We start from the raw sequence: 17,599 nt of genomic DNA, 5'->3' as shown, positions 1-17,599 counted from the left end.
TAAAATAGAAGGCATTACTTTCAGAGCAGCCTTTGTGGCTTCTCTGCTGCAGAAATCATCTGATAAATATCTAAAAATAGAATTGGTGGCTAGTAAGAAATAAGAGCAAAGTGTTGCAGGTCTTTCCAAGGGCTTCATCCTAGGGCTATGAGCATCCAATTTAAGTTGTTCTTCCTGTAAATGTTCCTGAATAGTGCACATCAGGAGGGCTGATGTTTTGTGATCTGTAAAAATCACTTTCCATATGAAGTCTAGGTCCATGTAGAAGACCGTTACTTGAATGGAAGGTGTGATTTGGGTATTGTATAGAGGGAAGAAAAATTATTATTAACTGTATCATGAATTATTACCAGGAGTTCAAATGTTTTGTGATAGGTCAGATGTGTCACAGCCCACTTGACATGGCTGTGTCAGCTTGTGTAGTTGATATCAAAGGGGTTCTATTTTGACAGGAGACCAACTTCATTGTTGCTCTGCTTCTGTGGCCTTCCTTCAGATTTTCCTAGAAATGCTATTTCATATAATCACTGTCAATTCACTGTGAAATATGTTTTAGTAGATGTTTTATTCTAATGAGAAGTGATTGCTTTTTAGAGGGTTTCCAGAGCCTACTCTGTGATGGTGCTTCTTTTAATTTCAGTCACTTCTTTAAATTACAACACCACTTTGTTTGTTTGCTGTTGCATTAATGGAAGCTTAGTATAGACAAAGTGAGAAAAGAACTTATTTATTGTCAGGAGAGACATACTCTATTCTCTGTATTTTAGACCTGTGCTTGGTTTTTCCACTTTTCCCCATTGAGACAACATCTCTTAAATCCTTTAACTTTGTGTTTAAAACAAGCAAACAAAAAACAGATGGAGATCTGGCCTTTCTCCTACTTTTCCTATTCTTTTCACTTTTTCATCTCACACCTTCAGTACTGCATGCCGGCCTCTCTGACTTTTGCAAGTCTTACACCTCCACCCCTGCTTCATTTTCCTGGCAAAGCTGAGTCTGTAGTTAATCCCTTTCTGTGGTTCCTCATTTGTCTTTGCCCACAAGCTCTGTGGCTCTGACTTATTCTTTTCCTTTCTTAGAGTTCCTGGATCTCAGGCTGCTATTTGTTCCAAAAAAACTGCCAGTTTTGATTGTTATTTATTTATTTTTAATGAAGCTTTCCAACAAGAATATTTATTTTCTGCCATTAAAATTTTATTTGGCCGAAATACGCACAATATTGATAAATGTTATATTAATGTTATATAAATGTTAATCTACAAAGTGGGTATTTGTAGAACTTGGTGTGCGCCGAAGCAAGCGGCGGTAATGTGCTGCGGGAGGAAGGACAAGCAGATGGTGACAGAAACCACTCTCACTGAATTTATCGTTGCTTCTGAGTCCAGATGCTATGGAGTAATAGTGTTCTTGGTTTGGTTTTCAGCTGAATATATGGCCGTGTGAAAACTACTGAACTTGCATTTGCTTTCTAGTAATTTAAACAGAAAACACATAATGTTTGTTTTCTTCTGGTTGTACCCTTTTGTGTTTCGTCTCTTGATGTGCTCTTGGCCTCTTCGTAATTAGGGAGATGGTATATGTAGTAAATTGGTTCGTTCTTTTTCAGTGGAACCCTACTTTTGTGATGCTGTTCAAATATTATTGAAGTAAAACCAGAATTACAAGGCAAATTGTCATTGCTTCACTGTCTTTAATGTTTAAGTAACTATTGATTTTTTTTTTTGGTAAGTTTTGAATGTAACAGTCGAAATTTGAAGAGCTTGTTGATAACTTTCTTCAGTGTGATGTTCAAAATGGACTGAACCAGGTTATGCCTGATGAGGAAGCAGGATGTGTTTACTACTACTGCATATAATCCTGACAAGAGAAATACCAGTGCTATGTTCTGGGCAGTAAGAGCTCCAGCAGTCCCTTAGAAGAGGGAAGGAAGCAGCTGCTAAATTCTGGAAGAAATCTTGTCCTTAAAGGAGAAAACCTACTCAGCAATCGGTGATTTAGGGATGATGTTTTGCAGTTATACTTGCTTTATCTCTGATCTTTTAGTCTTGATTCTAGCCAGGAGCCTACAAAATACACTCCAGAGCCAAGACTGGAAATTAAATTTTAGAATGCTACAGAATGCAAAAAATGGGAGTCAGTGAGAAGATGACCCAGTCTTTGTCCCACAGAGTACAGTCTTGATCGGTTTAAGTAGTTAGTCACTTCTTGCACTTTCATTTTCCCTACTGCTTGACATACTACCTCTTCCTTCAAAGGTGTTAGACTGGACCAACTCTTTTGGCAGTAGTTCTCAGTTGTATTGGTCTTAGTAAGATGCTCTGGCTATTTCAGCCCTAAAGGAAGGGCCTGTGTGTCTGTAAACCTTTGCTAGTCTCCCAGTCCTTTGCTGTTGGACTAAGTCTCTGTCTGAATGGCCTATCAGTTATCTTTTGATGCTTCATCGGTACATTACAGTACAGGCAGTGGACAGTTTGTTTTGTTATATGGGGATGTGAATTATGAAACGAGCAAGAACTTAAATACAAGCTGCTTAAAATAGTGTATTTTAAGCTTGTAAATATCTGGTCAGTGACTGTAAGGCTGAATTTGCCCAATGTAGTATTTTTAAAAATAAACTTTAGCTACTGAAAATCTCTTCTGAAGCTGCATATTTGCACAGGATTGCAGATCTGTCACATTTCTGCCTCACACTGTTCCACCTTTTCTTCCCGTTCATTCAAAAACCGGAGACCTCTGTGTTACAGATGTAAACAATGCACCCTTTTATCCAGCGCCTAACATTCATTATTCATTGTGCATTGTCAGTGGATTGCTACTCCAGGCCTGAATTAGAGATAATTAATCTTAGGAAAGCACTTGTAATTTCACACTTTATGAAGCACTGTTGTTTTGGCACAGCGGTGGCAAAATACTGTAATGCTCGTTGTTGCTGTTCAGTATTATCTCTTAATATTTATGTGCATTTGAGTCTTTATTTTGCTTATTTGTCTGTGGGTTTATGTTGCAGCAGAAATGTTTGTGTTCTGCTTTAGGAATGCTTTTAAGGTATTTTACACCAAATTTTAAACAAACGGGTTAAATAGACATTTAAATAGTGAGGTTAAAAAGACCTTTCTTAGTACTGAAGAGGAATTCATGCAAAAGTGATGGAGCATTCCTTTTTTAGAGCAGGGGGTGAAGGCTCCCACCTTAAGTTCTGAAAGTGGTGCTATTTGAAATTGACACTGACACACGCATTTTATTTGAGAAGTTGAATTAAACTGGTAGTTGGGGATAGAGCAAATACAGTCTATGCTTAGTAGCTAAGGCTTGATGTTTTCCATCTGGTGGCTGTTGTGAAACCTTCTGCTGTGCACAGAGCCTTTGAGGAGCAGTAGATGCGTGTGTCAGCCTGCATGCAAGAAGTTTACTCAGGAAGCTGATTGCACGTATTACAGCCTTTTTGTTTAGTTTACGCATCTGCGTAGGGAACAGTTTGTGTTCTGTGCCTTAAAATAGATCACGAGTGGTTCTGTGAGTGCTGGGATCTCCTGACAGCGCTTACTGCTGATGCTTCTAGAATGCTGAAGGAACAGTTTTGGTAAGGGCTTGAAGAGGTCCTCTCACATCTCTCTAGCTCTGTTTGCCAATCTGCTTTTAGGAATTTCCCAGTAATTGCTAGATAGGGTACAGCCCAGAATGTCACAGTGACATTTGGATGACGCTTCGTGCAAACTGATGCACTGGACAAATATTAAATACAACTTCTGCATGTTAATAGGTTTTTCACAGCAAACATAGTTACTTAGTAGAAATAATTATCTTATGGTAGTCCTTGAAAATGAAAAATGAGGGTAAAATAATACGAATTTTAGGTACGATTGCATTGCAGTTTGTGCCAGTTGTGCAGGCAGGTGAGAACACACCTACAGCCTCAGTTACCCTAACGCTGCTGTTGTCAGCAGCTTCTGTTTTTTGGTGTAGCTGCTTTGAATAATTTCTCTAAGCATTATGAGTAGAACTTGTGTACAGTTTTCAGTCCCAAATTCTGTTTGCAGCTTTGATTAGGTCCCCCAGTGTGTTGGACTTCTCCATGCCCGCGTCTGGAGCATCATTCATAAGTTCTAGATACTGAGTAAAGATCTTAGCAAACGTGTCAAGAAGTGCACCTGTACCGATCCTCTTTTATGTCCCCTGCTACTCAGTACACTTTCACTGGTTGTTTGCAGGAGAGATGTGTGCATTTTTGCTTTTTCTAGACCCTCAGTTTGCTGGGAAAGCCATTCATGATATCATGCATTCCCAGTGACCTTCTGTTAAGGTACTGCCTCCAGCATTTACAAGTTTCCCAAGTGTTCCTTAAGAAAACTATGGCAGTCCTTCATGACTGTAGCAAATAGTAGGATGGTTAGTGTATTTCAAGATGATGAAAGAGTGTTTTTTCATTCAGGGTTGAGATCTATAGCAGATGCCAACGGTTTCATCTCCTCGGCTAAATGTGATCCCAACCTTAAAATGTAAACTCTGCTGTCTTTTCCATCAGTGTTGTTTATCTTTAAATACTTGTACCTATAACTTCAGCTACAGTACTCTTTCCTGCTACACCTGCGCTTGCTTTTTTTCTTAGTGTTAGCCTCACTTTCTTGTGACTTAACCTGCTATTTCTGTTACAGCCTCCAGAACCTCCTCCTTGAGAAGGAGCTTTTGTTCCTTGTAGCTCAGTATGCTTATTACCCACCATACTGGTGTCAGTATGCAAGTAGTTGTAAGGTGTTTTATTCACTCTCTTATTTGTAGTTTTGTTTCCTTTCCTTCTCTCTTGTTTCTTCTTTCCCATCTCCAGGTTTGGCATTTCAGTAGTGCTTTTGTGCGCATGTTATGTACTCAAAGGACTGTTACTTCATGTCTTTGTATCTGGGGTTGGTCGTGAGATATTAGATGGAAGTTTTCAGGTGTGAAGACAGAAGGAATTGGGGTCAAATGTAAGTGAGTAGAATTAGCATAAGGTTTCTTAATGGCCAGAAAAAATACTGTGAACAAAATATATATTATTGAAGGATAATGTGGTTAACTGTGCAAGAGGCATAGATGAGATACATTGCAAAGTAATCTGGAGCAGATGGGAGGTGGAAAAAAAAATAAACAGAGATGCTGAACTGTAAAAGGCTGTAAGAGTCAAGGTGACAGATGAGGGTTTAGGAAAAAGTGCTGTAGTAAACAAATTAAAGAACTCAAATCACTTCTTCCCTTGCTGAAGGGCAAGAAATGGAAGAGAAGGAAACGGAGGTGACAGTGAAGTTTTGATCTTGAGGGAACAGAATTGTTTGCCATCTTTAAAATGGAACCAGAGGGCTGTAGCAAGAGACAAGGAAAGAAGGGCAAGCTCAGCCCTAGAAAGAATCAGTTTCTGATAATAGTGTAAGAGGAATGGGAGAGGAGGCTGACATCTGGATTAGAGCTGACTTGAAGGATAGGTGTTGAATTATTTCCATGTATTTGAACAGATAAGTAGAGGTGGCAGCTAAGCTGCCAGACAACTTGTATTTTCAATGTACGTGTTTCCTACAAAGGGGCTACAAGAATTGGTAGAGCAGCAAAACCAGTACTGCACTGTTAACAATTGCACAAAGAGCATTAGAAGTATTTCTTGTGACAGTATTACCTTTTGTCCTGTATGTAGTGAGTAACTTCAGCTGCTGTGTAGATGCTATGAGTTAAAAAAAAAAAAATAATCACGCAGTGTCCTATTAAATCAGTTAATAAATGTCTTATCTCTTATGCACAGATATTTGATCTAATGGATGCCAAGGCCCGCGCTGACTGCATCAAAGAAATAGATCTTCTAAAGGTAAAAGATTTGTTTTTTAAAAAAAACTGCAGTGATCACTGAAGTACATCATTTTTTTTCACAGATGTATGTGAAGTGTCCTCTGCTACTTACATAGAGCTTGTATAAATCTCGCTTCAGAAATCTTGAATTACTTCAGAAGTTAACAATGAGAAGTGAATCCTAGAAAATGATGCAACTTTTCAAGTAGACATAAGTAAAAATACAATATTCGAGTTAAGTGTTTTGTGCACAGTGAAATAGGGATTTTAAAAGTAGGCTTGGCTGTTTCAGATGAGTTTAGCGTGCTATTGCACGGATACAATTAAAATAGTTGTTTTTCTTTCAGTGCAACTTTGACCTGAAATGGCCACAATGTTCTTTCAGTCTTGCATGTTCTTGCAAAATGTTTATCTGTAAATGCTTCTTATAAGCAGAAATGTTTTGTATCTTACTGTAGGAAAGTTTAGGTGTTGTTTTTGCCTAAGTGAGAATGTTACATTCATAAAAGATAAGACATCACACTAAGATGTGCGTTATAAATGTGCTTTCTTAGCAACTGAATCATCCAAATGTAATTAAATACTATGCATCATTCATTGAAGACAACGAACTGAACATAGTGTTGGAATTAGCTGATGCTGGGGATCTCTCAAGAATGATAAAGGTAGGAAATAACTCTTTTTTAATAACTAAAATTTATTAATACTGAAGTTCTTTGGTTATTCTTCCTGTCTGATCATTGCTGTGTTGAATGTGGTTACAACAGCAGGAACTGTGAAGAAAAGTGAAGTGTTATACTGACCTTTGTTTTTTTAATGTATAGCCAGTATTGATTTACCTGGAAGTATTTTTTTTAATGCTTTTGCTCACAGTATAAGTGCAGATGGGTTCATAACTAGACTTCTCTTACAACCACAGAGAGGAAAATCCTCAAGAAAAGCACTGTCACCATCTTTCAGAACAGTGCATTTTGATGCCTTTCCTGATTTTTGGCGCAGTTGTGTTTTTCTATACTTCATAATAGCCCTGAAAGCAGGAAGGGTTGGTGTCAGAAGGAGGAAGTGGTTGTTTTTTTATCTCGAACTCTGACTGCCAATCACTTCAGCAAACAAAATAATGATTGAAATGGGAATGGCCGCATCGTTGTCTAGGTCATCTGAAATACTTACCTTGAGACTAACGAATCCTTTGAAAACGTATTTCATGATTTGCCTGAAATCATGTGTACTGCTTGCTGATAGGTGGTTGTGGATTATCGGTTAAGTGCTTTAGCCTGTACTACTTAAATACCAGCTCTTCAGCTGATTGGGAACGTTTACCCAAGAGCTGTGTTTTGAACTTTGTGTTCTGAAACATGCATTAACTTTTAACCAGCTTTTTTCATCTGGTTGTCATCTGACAATCATCTACCCATTTTCCTTTGAGCCTGTTATATTGTGTCCCTTTGGTGTACTTTCTTGTGTGTGCACCAACATTATTGCTGTCGGCACAGCGTAGCTCTGGGAACGAATAACACCAATCAGCTGCTATTCTCTCAGCAACGTCTGGGTACAGGGCAGCGTTCTGCTTTTTCATTGAGAGCCTCCATGAATGGTGAATGTTAATTTCTTCCTTAATGACTTAAATACTGATTTCTTTTTCTTTGAACTCTAGAAGAGTGTTGCCTCATAGATTGATAGCTGTCCTGCTGTACAGTCAAAATTTGGTTCTAAACAGGCTGACAGTGTTCTGTTAATATTTATATCCAAATCTGATATTTTTCTTTGTCTCATGAATTATTAATTTTGTGGGCTTACATTTCATAAAACAAAAAGGAAGGTTTGTCTCACTTTTGAATGTTCAGTTTTGACACAACAGTTATTAATAAGAGTATTCTGTGAGAGATTACCTTATGGCATATCTGGTCTTATGACCCATCGAAGCTTTTTCTCCCCCTCTCCCTTTATTTTTCTTGTTTAAATCCAGTGTGTGAATAATGGCTCCTTCAGTGCAGTTGGCCACGTTACCCCTTGTCCAAGTCAGTGGGTATTTCGTACAGGCTCAATCTTGGAGGTAGTTTGTGATTGTCGTCTTAACACAAGGATCATGTTTAATGTAGCAAACTTAGATTGCTGTTTGATGTTAATGACAACCTATCGCGCTATTATTAAATATGTATGAGGTGTCACAATGCTCTCAGTCTTCATATTGCTTATGGAGAAAATGAATCGGTAGACTGTTTGGACGATAACAGTGTAAGTGTGGGGGCATCAGTTACAATGCCCTTTGAACAAAATATTGTAAAAATTGCCTGAAAAATAAATAGTAGGTAATGATGTGGAAAACTTCCTAGCATAATGCCTGCCTGTCGTGTTACTAAGCTAAGTACGTTGTGTTACTAAGCAAGCAAGCCGTGCTTCGGTTTCTAGTATTGCTACACTGCTGCTCTACGTTTGCTAGAGGATGTAGAGGCATCCCCAGAGGGGTGTTTGGGTATTTGGCTGCTGTGTGATTTGTAGAAACAAGGATGGAACATGTCTTTATAATTGTAAATGACCATGGCTTGAATGACACTGAAACCAGTGTTAACGTCGAGGAAAACTACTTAACTGGTTTACTTGGGTATTTGTTATGACATTATTGGCACATCAGAGAATGCTTGCAAGGCTGTGGTGCCTCACAGTGCACCTTAATGAATTCTTCAGTTCTTCCCTTAATGAACCAAGTCCTCCCAGTCCGGCTTTTGTACTGTCCCTCTTGTTACCTGTGAATAATACTCTCTTTGTCCCCATTGAGTAGACAACTGGGGAAAATCACTTGATGCATTCAAACTGGGGACCAATAATGGATTCTAATAAAATTCATAGAATCTGATGTATGGAGGAGGGGAAAAAAAAACCCTCTGCATTGGCATTTACGAATCTCATAATGAAATAAGGAACATCTCATGCGCTTTCACTTCTCTTCCTCCTCCCCCCCCGCTACAATTTAATCCAGGGATCCAGTAAGAATTTCACTTTATCTCCCTGCTCTCATTTTCTCTGTCACACAGATGTGTTTCTGTACAGCCTCTCTTCTCAAAAGTAGAAGGTCCAGAAATGAGAGTTGTTTTATCTTAGTTTTGAATGGCCGCATTCTTGAACGTGTCATGTTAGTAACACAGAAAGAAAACCAAACCCTGTCAGTCTGGGAAACAGTTGTTTGACTTCACATTGGTTTTGCACTGAAACATACACAGCTCTAAACTGAGCATGCCTTGTGTAGGCATGGTGAAAGGAGTAACAAGTCCTGATCTTCCGTGTCTGTAAAATTGACTGCTGGATAGCACTGCACTGAAGATTTTACAAGTAAGTAATTAGTAACTGCTGTGCCTGCTTCCACTTCCTTGTAGCCTACTGACTGTCAGTGCCTGTGATCCCTACTGGGAATGTGGCAGTCTTAAGATAATACTGCTCCCAGGGTTAAGGGCACTCAGAGTCCTGGTATTACTGTGTAATGCTGCCTCCTGTTACAATATCAAATACGTTGTAAGGCAGGTTTGGGGCTTGATCTCCTGTTCTGTTAGTGACTGCTCTTCCAGCACAGTGACAGGGTGAACGTTGTTTTGTGGTGGCAATGCTGTGGGCTTAGAAAAAACAAATTTGAAACCACTAAAGGAACAACTGGTATATATTGCATAAGGAAAATACCATTAAAAAATATGAACCTAATGGCATTAGCCAAGAAAATATATCAGGATGGGTCAGTAGAAAATAGAAATTAAACATAACCAAAACTGGTGAGCAAAGTCTGTGCTGATGATGCTAAAATGATAGCGCTTGAACAATATTGAAGAATAATTAGGATATTTTATTTAGAGTTTATGTAAAGAACTTTCAGATCTGCTTCCCTTTTGTAGATATTTTTAGCTATTTTTTTGGCAAATAATCTTAGTGCTCCAGAAAAAAAAAATGCAAACGTTAAACTGAATATGTCATGCTGATCTTCAGGAAGTTCATCATGTTTTGGGAACAAGCATGAAAGCTTTCATCTAAAAAGCTGAAAACATATTAGCAGCTTTCTCAAGAGATAGAAAGAAACTGAGTTCTACAAAATGTCACCTATGCACTTCACCCATTAATCAGAGTCATATATTTTTTTTCCATGTTGCATTTAAATAAAGTAAGCACTGCTATCTAAATAAAATAAGCAAATATTTTAAAACTTAATGAAATACTTTAAAACAGTATGAGCTCCATACTGATTTCTCAGGTTTCTGTAGTCAGAAGCAGTGTACTCCTTGTCCTTGACCAAAGGTGTGTGTGCATTTATGTATTTAATAGGACAATCAAAACTGCAGCAGTCATAGGTAGCACGTCTGAGTTGCTGGTTGTGGAGCTGCAGTAGCTTCACCTCTGTTTAGACTTCTGTATTTGTCTTACTGATGATCATTCTGACGTTTCACCTGTGCTGGTTCTTTTGGACTTGGTTATGTGAAATTGCATCAGGCAAGTTCTCTCCTGGGATGCACACCTTCTCACCCCTCCCCATGCCAAAGTATATAAGTTATGAACTGTTTTGGAGCATATTTGCTGTGCTAAGGGTGTACCTCGGGCTTTTTGGTACAATTCAGAGCAGAGCTGGTCTGTTACTTTGCTTGTACAGCATTGTGGGACAGCTTTTGTTTCATCAGGGTGTAAGGTGTGGAATTTCTGCTTCAATCATGGACAGCTCTGCAGCCCAGAGTGCTGATCTTGCTAATGTGAAGCTGCTGCAAATCTGCTACAGACTCCCCATGACTGCAACCCCAATGCTGTATGGTGTGTGGTGTCCAGGATGAGATGATGGTGAATGCTGATAGTACGCGCTAGCAATAAGTTGACACTTCTTAACTGCAAGAGCAATAAATCTCTTCTGCTGTGCTAATTGGAGGATTTGGGGGAGTATGACGTTGGGGTTGCAGTTGTGTAAGGAAGAGATACGGGGTCAGAATGGAGCAGATCAGGTGTTACCTCTTCCCAGGGCATGACCTAATGTCATGGGAGACCGTCAGCTACTGACTAGATGGGCTTTCTAGTGCTTGGTTATACACAGTATTGATTGACAGTTGGAGCAGTTGGAGGACATGACTGGCCTCTGTGTTTGGCAGGCTGGTGGGACAACGGTGCTGTTTCCAGTGCAGTTTGGGTGGCAGTACTGCAGCTGCAGCATTGTGCTGCCCACCCAGCTGTGTTCTAGCAAGGTGGGAGTTCTGCTTGCTGTTAGGGCTGCTGGAGATTCAGCTGTGTGAGAACACATTTTTGGTTTGTCAGAACAAAACAAGCTCATACAAAAACGTTCCATGCCAGCTGATGGCTTCCCTGTGTTTCCAGAAAGTGTGATTTAGTAGAAGGCTAAGGAAAAATCCGCGATTCTGCTAAGATGTGATTTTTATTTGTTTATTCGTTTTAAAATTGAGTAAGCGTTTTGTCTGAAATGCTGTAGCCCCTTGTGGTTTGGAGCAGATGTAAAACTTGAGAGGTGGGTTTTTGTACCGTGATGGCCATGAAAACTCACCTGAATTCAGTCCTAACAGAAGAGTTTGTATGTGCTTTGCAGCAATGGCTGGGTCACAGCAGCTGGGGTGGTGACATTCCTCCATGCAGAGCTGCACAAACCTCTTGCATCTCCTAGTGCTGACAGCATTGCATACCACCTGAGTGAATGAATGCTTCAACCTATAGCATGGGTGACTGAAATGAAATTGTTTTGCCAGAAACAGCTTTTTTCCAGATGTTTTGGATGGGCTTAAACCTCAATATTTCTCAGAGGGTACTTAGTCTTTCTAACATAGAGTGATCTGAGCTGAATATAGAGAAAACAAAAGACCAGGTGGAGAGGAAAGTTGGTTGGGACATGCAACCAAATTCTCCTCAAGTGGGGAGAGCAGTTAAGACTGAGATTGGGGAAGGCAAGTGAACTGGGAGCAGCTGGTGAGCAGTTCTTGGGAAAAGGCAGACTGGGCAGTTAGGGCAGAAGGCATTAGAGAGAGACTGGTGAGTATGTCAGTGGGAGTAAGAGTGGTGCACTGGGAGAAATGGGAGTCCAGTGTTGAACCCAGTGAGCTGAGTGAAGGAGCAGTGTGTTTCCAGAGGGTAGGACAGGCAGGGCAAGGACCCCGGGGAGACAAATGAGCTGTCAGCAGGCAGAGAGCCTGGCTGGGGTAACTTGGCCTGACTGGGGACGGGCAGTGATGGCATACAGCAGAGAAAATGGAATGAAGAGATGGAAATGAAGAGACAGGTCTGAGAGGGATGTAGAGAAGAGGCAGGTTGTACAGGGGTTACAGATAGTACAAATGTTATGGGGGCACAAGGAACCTGTTCTGCAGGGCACTGCCACCTGGGAAGCGGAGTGGGCCTTGAGGTGAGGAGAGTGGCTGTTCTGCTGCTGCTGGCAAATGTACGTGTCTGCTGGTGGTGCCCAGCTGTTCCCTGCTGAGGGATGATACTTGCTGTGCAAGTTGCTTGGTCAGCTCCCGCACTAGCTGTGGCTGTAAAAGTGCCAACTGTGGTAAGCTGCTGTGTGATGGAGTGCCTGCATTTGTTGTTATTTTTATGGTTTTTTGTTTTTAAAGTTGAGGGAATTGCATATAACCTAAGGAAGCATCATGGAATCTTCAAAATCGATTAATCAAAACTAGAAGAGGATATGACTGAGTATCTTATGCCACGTCAATTTACAGGTTCAGCTTTTCCTTGATGAGCCACTGTTCAGTGTTACGGGTGCAGCTACTGTAGGAGCGAAGTGTGGTTGCACAGTGTGTGCTGTAAATTGTTGTCTGTGCTGCCTCCTGTGCTGTAGTGGTAGTTTCCAAGGCAGGGAATTCAAGGAAGACAGAGGTTTTGTGGTTAATGCAGTTGAATGCTTTCCAGAGACAGTTCTTTCTCGTGCTCTCTGGTGCTGCTGTTCGTAAGGGATACTGTATAAACTGCTTGAGCTGCTTTTTTGATGGGAACTGTAATTGCTTGTTCTGTGTTTCTGATAATCAAGGTAGACTGGGGTTTGATTTGTAGAAGTAGTGAGTATTCACAGCTCCATCTGATCTGAGCAGAGACTGTGCTTTGAAGATGAACTGTTCTGTAAAGCTAAGTATGTCAAAAAGGAGGTGCTTAAGATTGGTGCTAAAAGTAATTAACACTTTTGATCTTGATTCTTTGCTCCCTATTATAATCTGTAAAGTAGGGATATTACCATCTTATCTTATTTTTAAGGCCATATGTGAAGATAAACTTCATGAAGTTTGTTGTATTAGTTTGGGTACACCAAGGTTGTATAGCAGGAAGCTTCCCTTCCCAACTTACACTTAACAATGGGCTTTGAGTGGTGCACCTAATAAGGCCCGTGGGCCTTATGAGCAGGTATGTCGAACCTGCTCATGAACACAGTGGCGTGAATGAATGAGAAGATGGTGTGTTAAAATAATGGTTAAAAACCAAACAGCACAAAACCTGATAGCTGCAAATGTTCTTGAGGGGGAGAAATGAAGTTGGCTTTAATTCTGAGGGCTTTCTGTACACGCATTTACTTCCAAATGCTTGACATGGTGAGTTGGATGTAGTGTTTCTGCAAGTTGGTTTTTTTTTGCATGTTTCTGTACTTCCTTTTCATCATACTGATTTATTAAGATTGGCGAACAACAGTTTTAAAAAGTGACTGCAGGGTTGTAGTATTTTGGTTTAGCATGTGCTTTTGTCTTATAATAGAGAACAGATGAGCGTTCCCCTGCAATAATGTCATTGATAGAAGCCTCAAATATCCACGTATTACTTTTTCCATGTTCTTTAACATTGTGTCACCTTTGTTCCTTGGGTTTTTTTTTGTACTTCATTTTTAAAAATACTATTAAAATACTGGGAAAAAGAAAAGGCAGAGCCCTGCTGAGGTAGGAAGGCTGTTCTTGGTAAGCTGCTGCTCCCCATGCGTGTGTGTTACGGGGCAGTCTGGCAGGTGCTCGGTTAGCACCAAACTTACCATTGGAGATGCCCTGCAAGCAATACTTGAAGACTTCTTTATTTCATTTTTTTTCTTTAGGTTTTCATTGAGTTCATTTGCAAAATCTGCAGTGTCAGTGTTTGTGCTGCGCAGGTAACTTGCTGAGCATGGGAAGATTTCAGACTTGTCTGCTGTAATTGTAGTAAAATGAAGGAGGAAAAAAAAAGCTAAAATGGAAACCTTGGTATTTACTGTGTCATGCCACTGCGTTTTATTAGGGGGTAGAGTTAATGATTCAAACACAAATTTCACTTCTTCATGCTGAAACAGTTTTCCCAAGGGTTTTTATTGGAGAGAAATGTATGTAAACAAATAGTGCTGGGTTTAAACATGTAGCTCTGTGTTTCAGGAAGCGCTGCTCAGAGGTAACTGCAGGGACAATGGAAGTGATTCAGTACTGGAGATTTATTGTAGTGGCTCTGCAGGTAGACCTGCTTATTGTAGGTCATCTTCATCTCTGAACACTGCGGCTTCTTGGGTTTCTTTTTGTTTGCATGAGCAATAATGTTAAATGGAGCACAGTGATTATAGACGGACTATAAGGGAATGTGAAATGAATCCTTGAAAAGGATTGGATGAGTATAAATACGGCTTTGTAGTGATTTTTGTCCAGACTTTGTAATGGAATTTAATCAGGAATCATATTAGCAGTTCAATTAATAGATGAATAGCATAAAAATATACCTGAATTTAGACTTGTTTTTCATGCTAGATTTGTTTCTTTAAGTTGTTGTCTTCATTTTGACCGTGTTTGAAAGGAGAATGTGTTTGAGAAGTTTTTATCTCAGTTGTGTGGGTTTTTTTGTTTGATACTGTTATTTCTTTGAGAGGAAGGACCTGTCCAGTCTGGCATTCTGATGAACAGAACCAAAAGTCGCTTCTGGAACACTGCTTTTTCCTGCTAGAACTATATGACCTTTTAAATAGAAAATAACAGAGGTAGAAGCTCCATTTCTAGAAACATGAGTCTCTCAGAAGCATGAAAATGTTTGAATCAGTCTTCACTCTTCTGTTGTGACCCAGTGAGCCATAGCAGGTTCTTATTTGTATCTGTTGAATTTACCCAGTGAGACTCCTGCCTGTGCTTCTGAAAGTTCCCATCACAGCTGCCCAACCTGCCCCTTCCACTGTTCTTGGGGAGCTGGCAACGTGCCCACGTGGCCAAAAAGGCTGATGGCATCCTGGTCTGCATCAGAACTAGTGGGGCCAGCAGGCCTGGGGAAGCGATTGTCCCCTTGTGTGTGGCACGGGTGAGACTGCACCTTGAATGTGATGTTCTTGTTTGGGTCCCTTACTGCAAGAAGGATATTGAGATGCTAAAACTTAGAATCTTTAAGATTGGAAAAGACCACTAAGATGACTTAGTTAAACCATCAGCCTATCACCATGCCCACTAAACCATGTTACTCAGTGCCTCAGAGTGCTAGTGCACAAGGGAGTCTGGAAACTGGGAAAGGGACCAGAAAACAAAGCTTAGGAGCAACTGAGAGATCTGGGGCTAGGGGAGGCCTAATCATTGCCTACAGCTGCCTGGCAGCAGGTTGCAGCAAGAAGGGTGTTAGTCCCTTTTCTTAAATAGCAAGTGATAGGATATGTGAAAATAGTCACAAGTTGCAACAGGGGAGGCTTAGATTGGACGTGAGGAAGAGATTTTTCATGGAGAGGATGTTCAGGCATTGGTACCAGGCAGGTGGTAGAGCTGCCGTTCCTGGAGGTATTTAAGAGATCTGTGGATGTGATACTAAAGAAAAAACCTTGAGAGTTTCATTTTCCCATAATGAAACTGCTCAGACTGTTTTAAAGAAGGAGAGAGTGGGGTTGAGTGGCATGGGAACGTGACAGAAAGAAACTGCTGGTGTAAATGCCTGCATTAAAACTCTTGTAAGGTGTTTCAGTAACAAGTCTACGACCAGAAAACAATAATCCGGTCATAGGAAATGACTGAATTGTGGTTTTATCTCTACAAACATTCTGAGAGACCTCATAAGTAGATTTGTGTGATTCTGTTCTCAAACATAGAGATATGGACTATAGCTTTTGAAGTGAGAAATTCTTACTGGGTGACAGTCTGCTGCCTGAGTGTGCCTGTGTTCTCTACGGACCAGGTGAAACAGCAGCTTGCAGCAGAGCTCAGGGTTCACATGCACCAGTGGTTCTCTTATTGCCTTGTTTCTGCTATATTGAGAATGGTCTTTCACCTCAAACAGGTTTTAGGTTACTTGTTTTTTTGGTTATTTTAAGGTCAGTGGTTGGAGAGACAGCGGGACTGCCCCCTGAGCCTTAGGTATGACGAAAAGCAGCATAGAAAACTCTTGATGATAAGAGCACTTTGTCAAGGCTTTATGTCAGGATATGTTCCTTTAAGGTGAAATTTGGGCAGGGAACAGCAGCGTGTGTGTTGTGAAGGAAAAAGTTCAGGTTTATTTCCGTATTTGGACCTTAGATTACTTAGGAAATGCCAGCAGTAGGCAGTAAGCTGGTTTTAATACTGAACTGCTTACGGTGCTGCTGTGCTCTGCTGCAATAAAGGATGTTCATCTTTTGCTGATGTCTTCTGTATTTTGACTTCCCTATACAGAACGGCCGAGCACACAACCATTAGGACTGTTTATCCTTTCGTACTGTTTCCTAAATAAAGGAGAGCAAAGAATCCTACTTTGATTACAGATAACACGTGCAATAAATTTCATTATGCTGTTTGGTATAAATGCGTTGAAATTTGACCACGTATTCCATCTATTTATGTTCCTTCTTAGAAGGTAAAGTTCCAAAGAACAGTGAGATCTCTTCTCCCAGCTCTGTTTCCTGGAGATAGGCAATGTGTTTCAGTTGCTGGTTTTGCAGAATCTGTGTTCTCCATAGGGGAGTCTTTTCACCAATGTTCAGACAGTTTATCTGAAAGGCACGGGGTTATTTTTCAATATATGCAAGTGAATTATAGTATATTAGTATAGAAGTATATTATCGGTGCTTTCAGAAAGAGGAGTCATTGCAGTTGTACAAGATTTGAATTTCTTCTGTAGAATGAGGCTGCATCTTAAAAACTTACTGCACGTCAGCGCTGTGGGAATGGAAGCAGATGATGTGGTGTACAGTCAGCGACAGCGTTGCAGTTGGTGGCTGAGTGCAGCTGCTTGGCCTGAAAGCCATCCGTCTATTTCTTTTTTTTAAGTGCATAGGTAAGGAAATCCGTAGTGAAAGATCTTTGTGTTTCAGTCATGTTGTGAATGGTGTTTCATCACTGCTTTTACTTAGGTTTCAGTTGAAATAAATAAATAAAATGGGGATGTTTAAGCGAAATACCTAGTTATAATTATGGTAATTTCAGAATGCATTTTAAATCAAGGCTCTGTGCTTTTATGTGCATACACTTACATGTATTGTGTATTTGTTTTTAAATGAAAAGAAACCTGGTCTCCATCTTCCTGTTGACATCAAACAATCCTCTGATATGCAAATCCTGCAGTGGGGAGAACAGATACACAGGGTTTGTTTGGATTCAGTCCAAGGCTGCGAAAATTATATTTAAACAAGTGATTTATATGCTTTGCCTCATTTAAATGAGAATGCATTTTGAAATAATCCCTGTAACTAAAACCACTTTGGAGAAACGTTGTGATCCTTTGTACGACTGATGCATTTTACAACAGCTACTTTAAAAACGTTTTCCCTGTACTCGTGCACGTCTCCATAACGCGTAGATGCGGCTGTCAACGTCTCAGTGGCACATTTTAGCATCGTATATGAAAATATTTTTATTTTCCCTGGGTAATAAATGCTTGTTGTATGAACTCAGGG

At 40.2% G+C, this 17,599-nt stretch overlaps 1 protein-coding gene across 6 annotated transcripts in view; it reads left to right on the top strand.

Annotated features, from left to right (window-relative positions):
• NEK7 (NIMA related kinase 7) overlaps positions 1 to 17,599 on the top strand; it is a 54,821-nt gene that overhangs the window by 14,866 nt on the left and 22,356 nt on the right. For 5 of the 6 annotated variants that reach the window (NM_001031264.2, XM_015290270.4, XM_046944338.1 and 2 more), the window contains exons 4-5: positions 5,765 to 5,827; positions 6,363 to 6,473. In NM_001031264.2, coding sequence (NP_001026435.1) covers positions 5,765 to 5,827; positions 6,363 to 6,473 — 174 coding nt within the window. The remainder of the gene's footprint in view (positions 1 to 5,764; positions 5,828 to 6,362; positions 6,474 to 17,599) is intronic. The other variant, XM_015290271.3, reaches the window with a different exon arrangement.

Source organism: Gallus gallus, chromosome 8, assembly GCF_016699485.2.
Source record: "Gallus gallus isolate bGalGal1 chromosome 8, bGalGal1.mat.broiler.GRCg7b, whole genome shotgun sequence".
NCBI classification, from domain to species: domain Eukaryota; kingdom Metazoa; phylum Chordata; class Aves; order Galliformes; family Phasianidae; genus Gallus; species Gallus gallus.
This window is presented reverse-complemented; position numbering and strand designations above follow the sequence as displayed.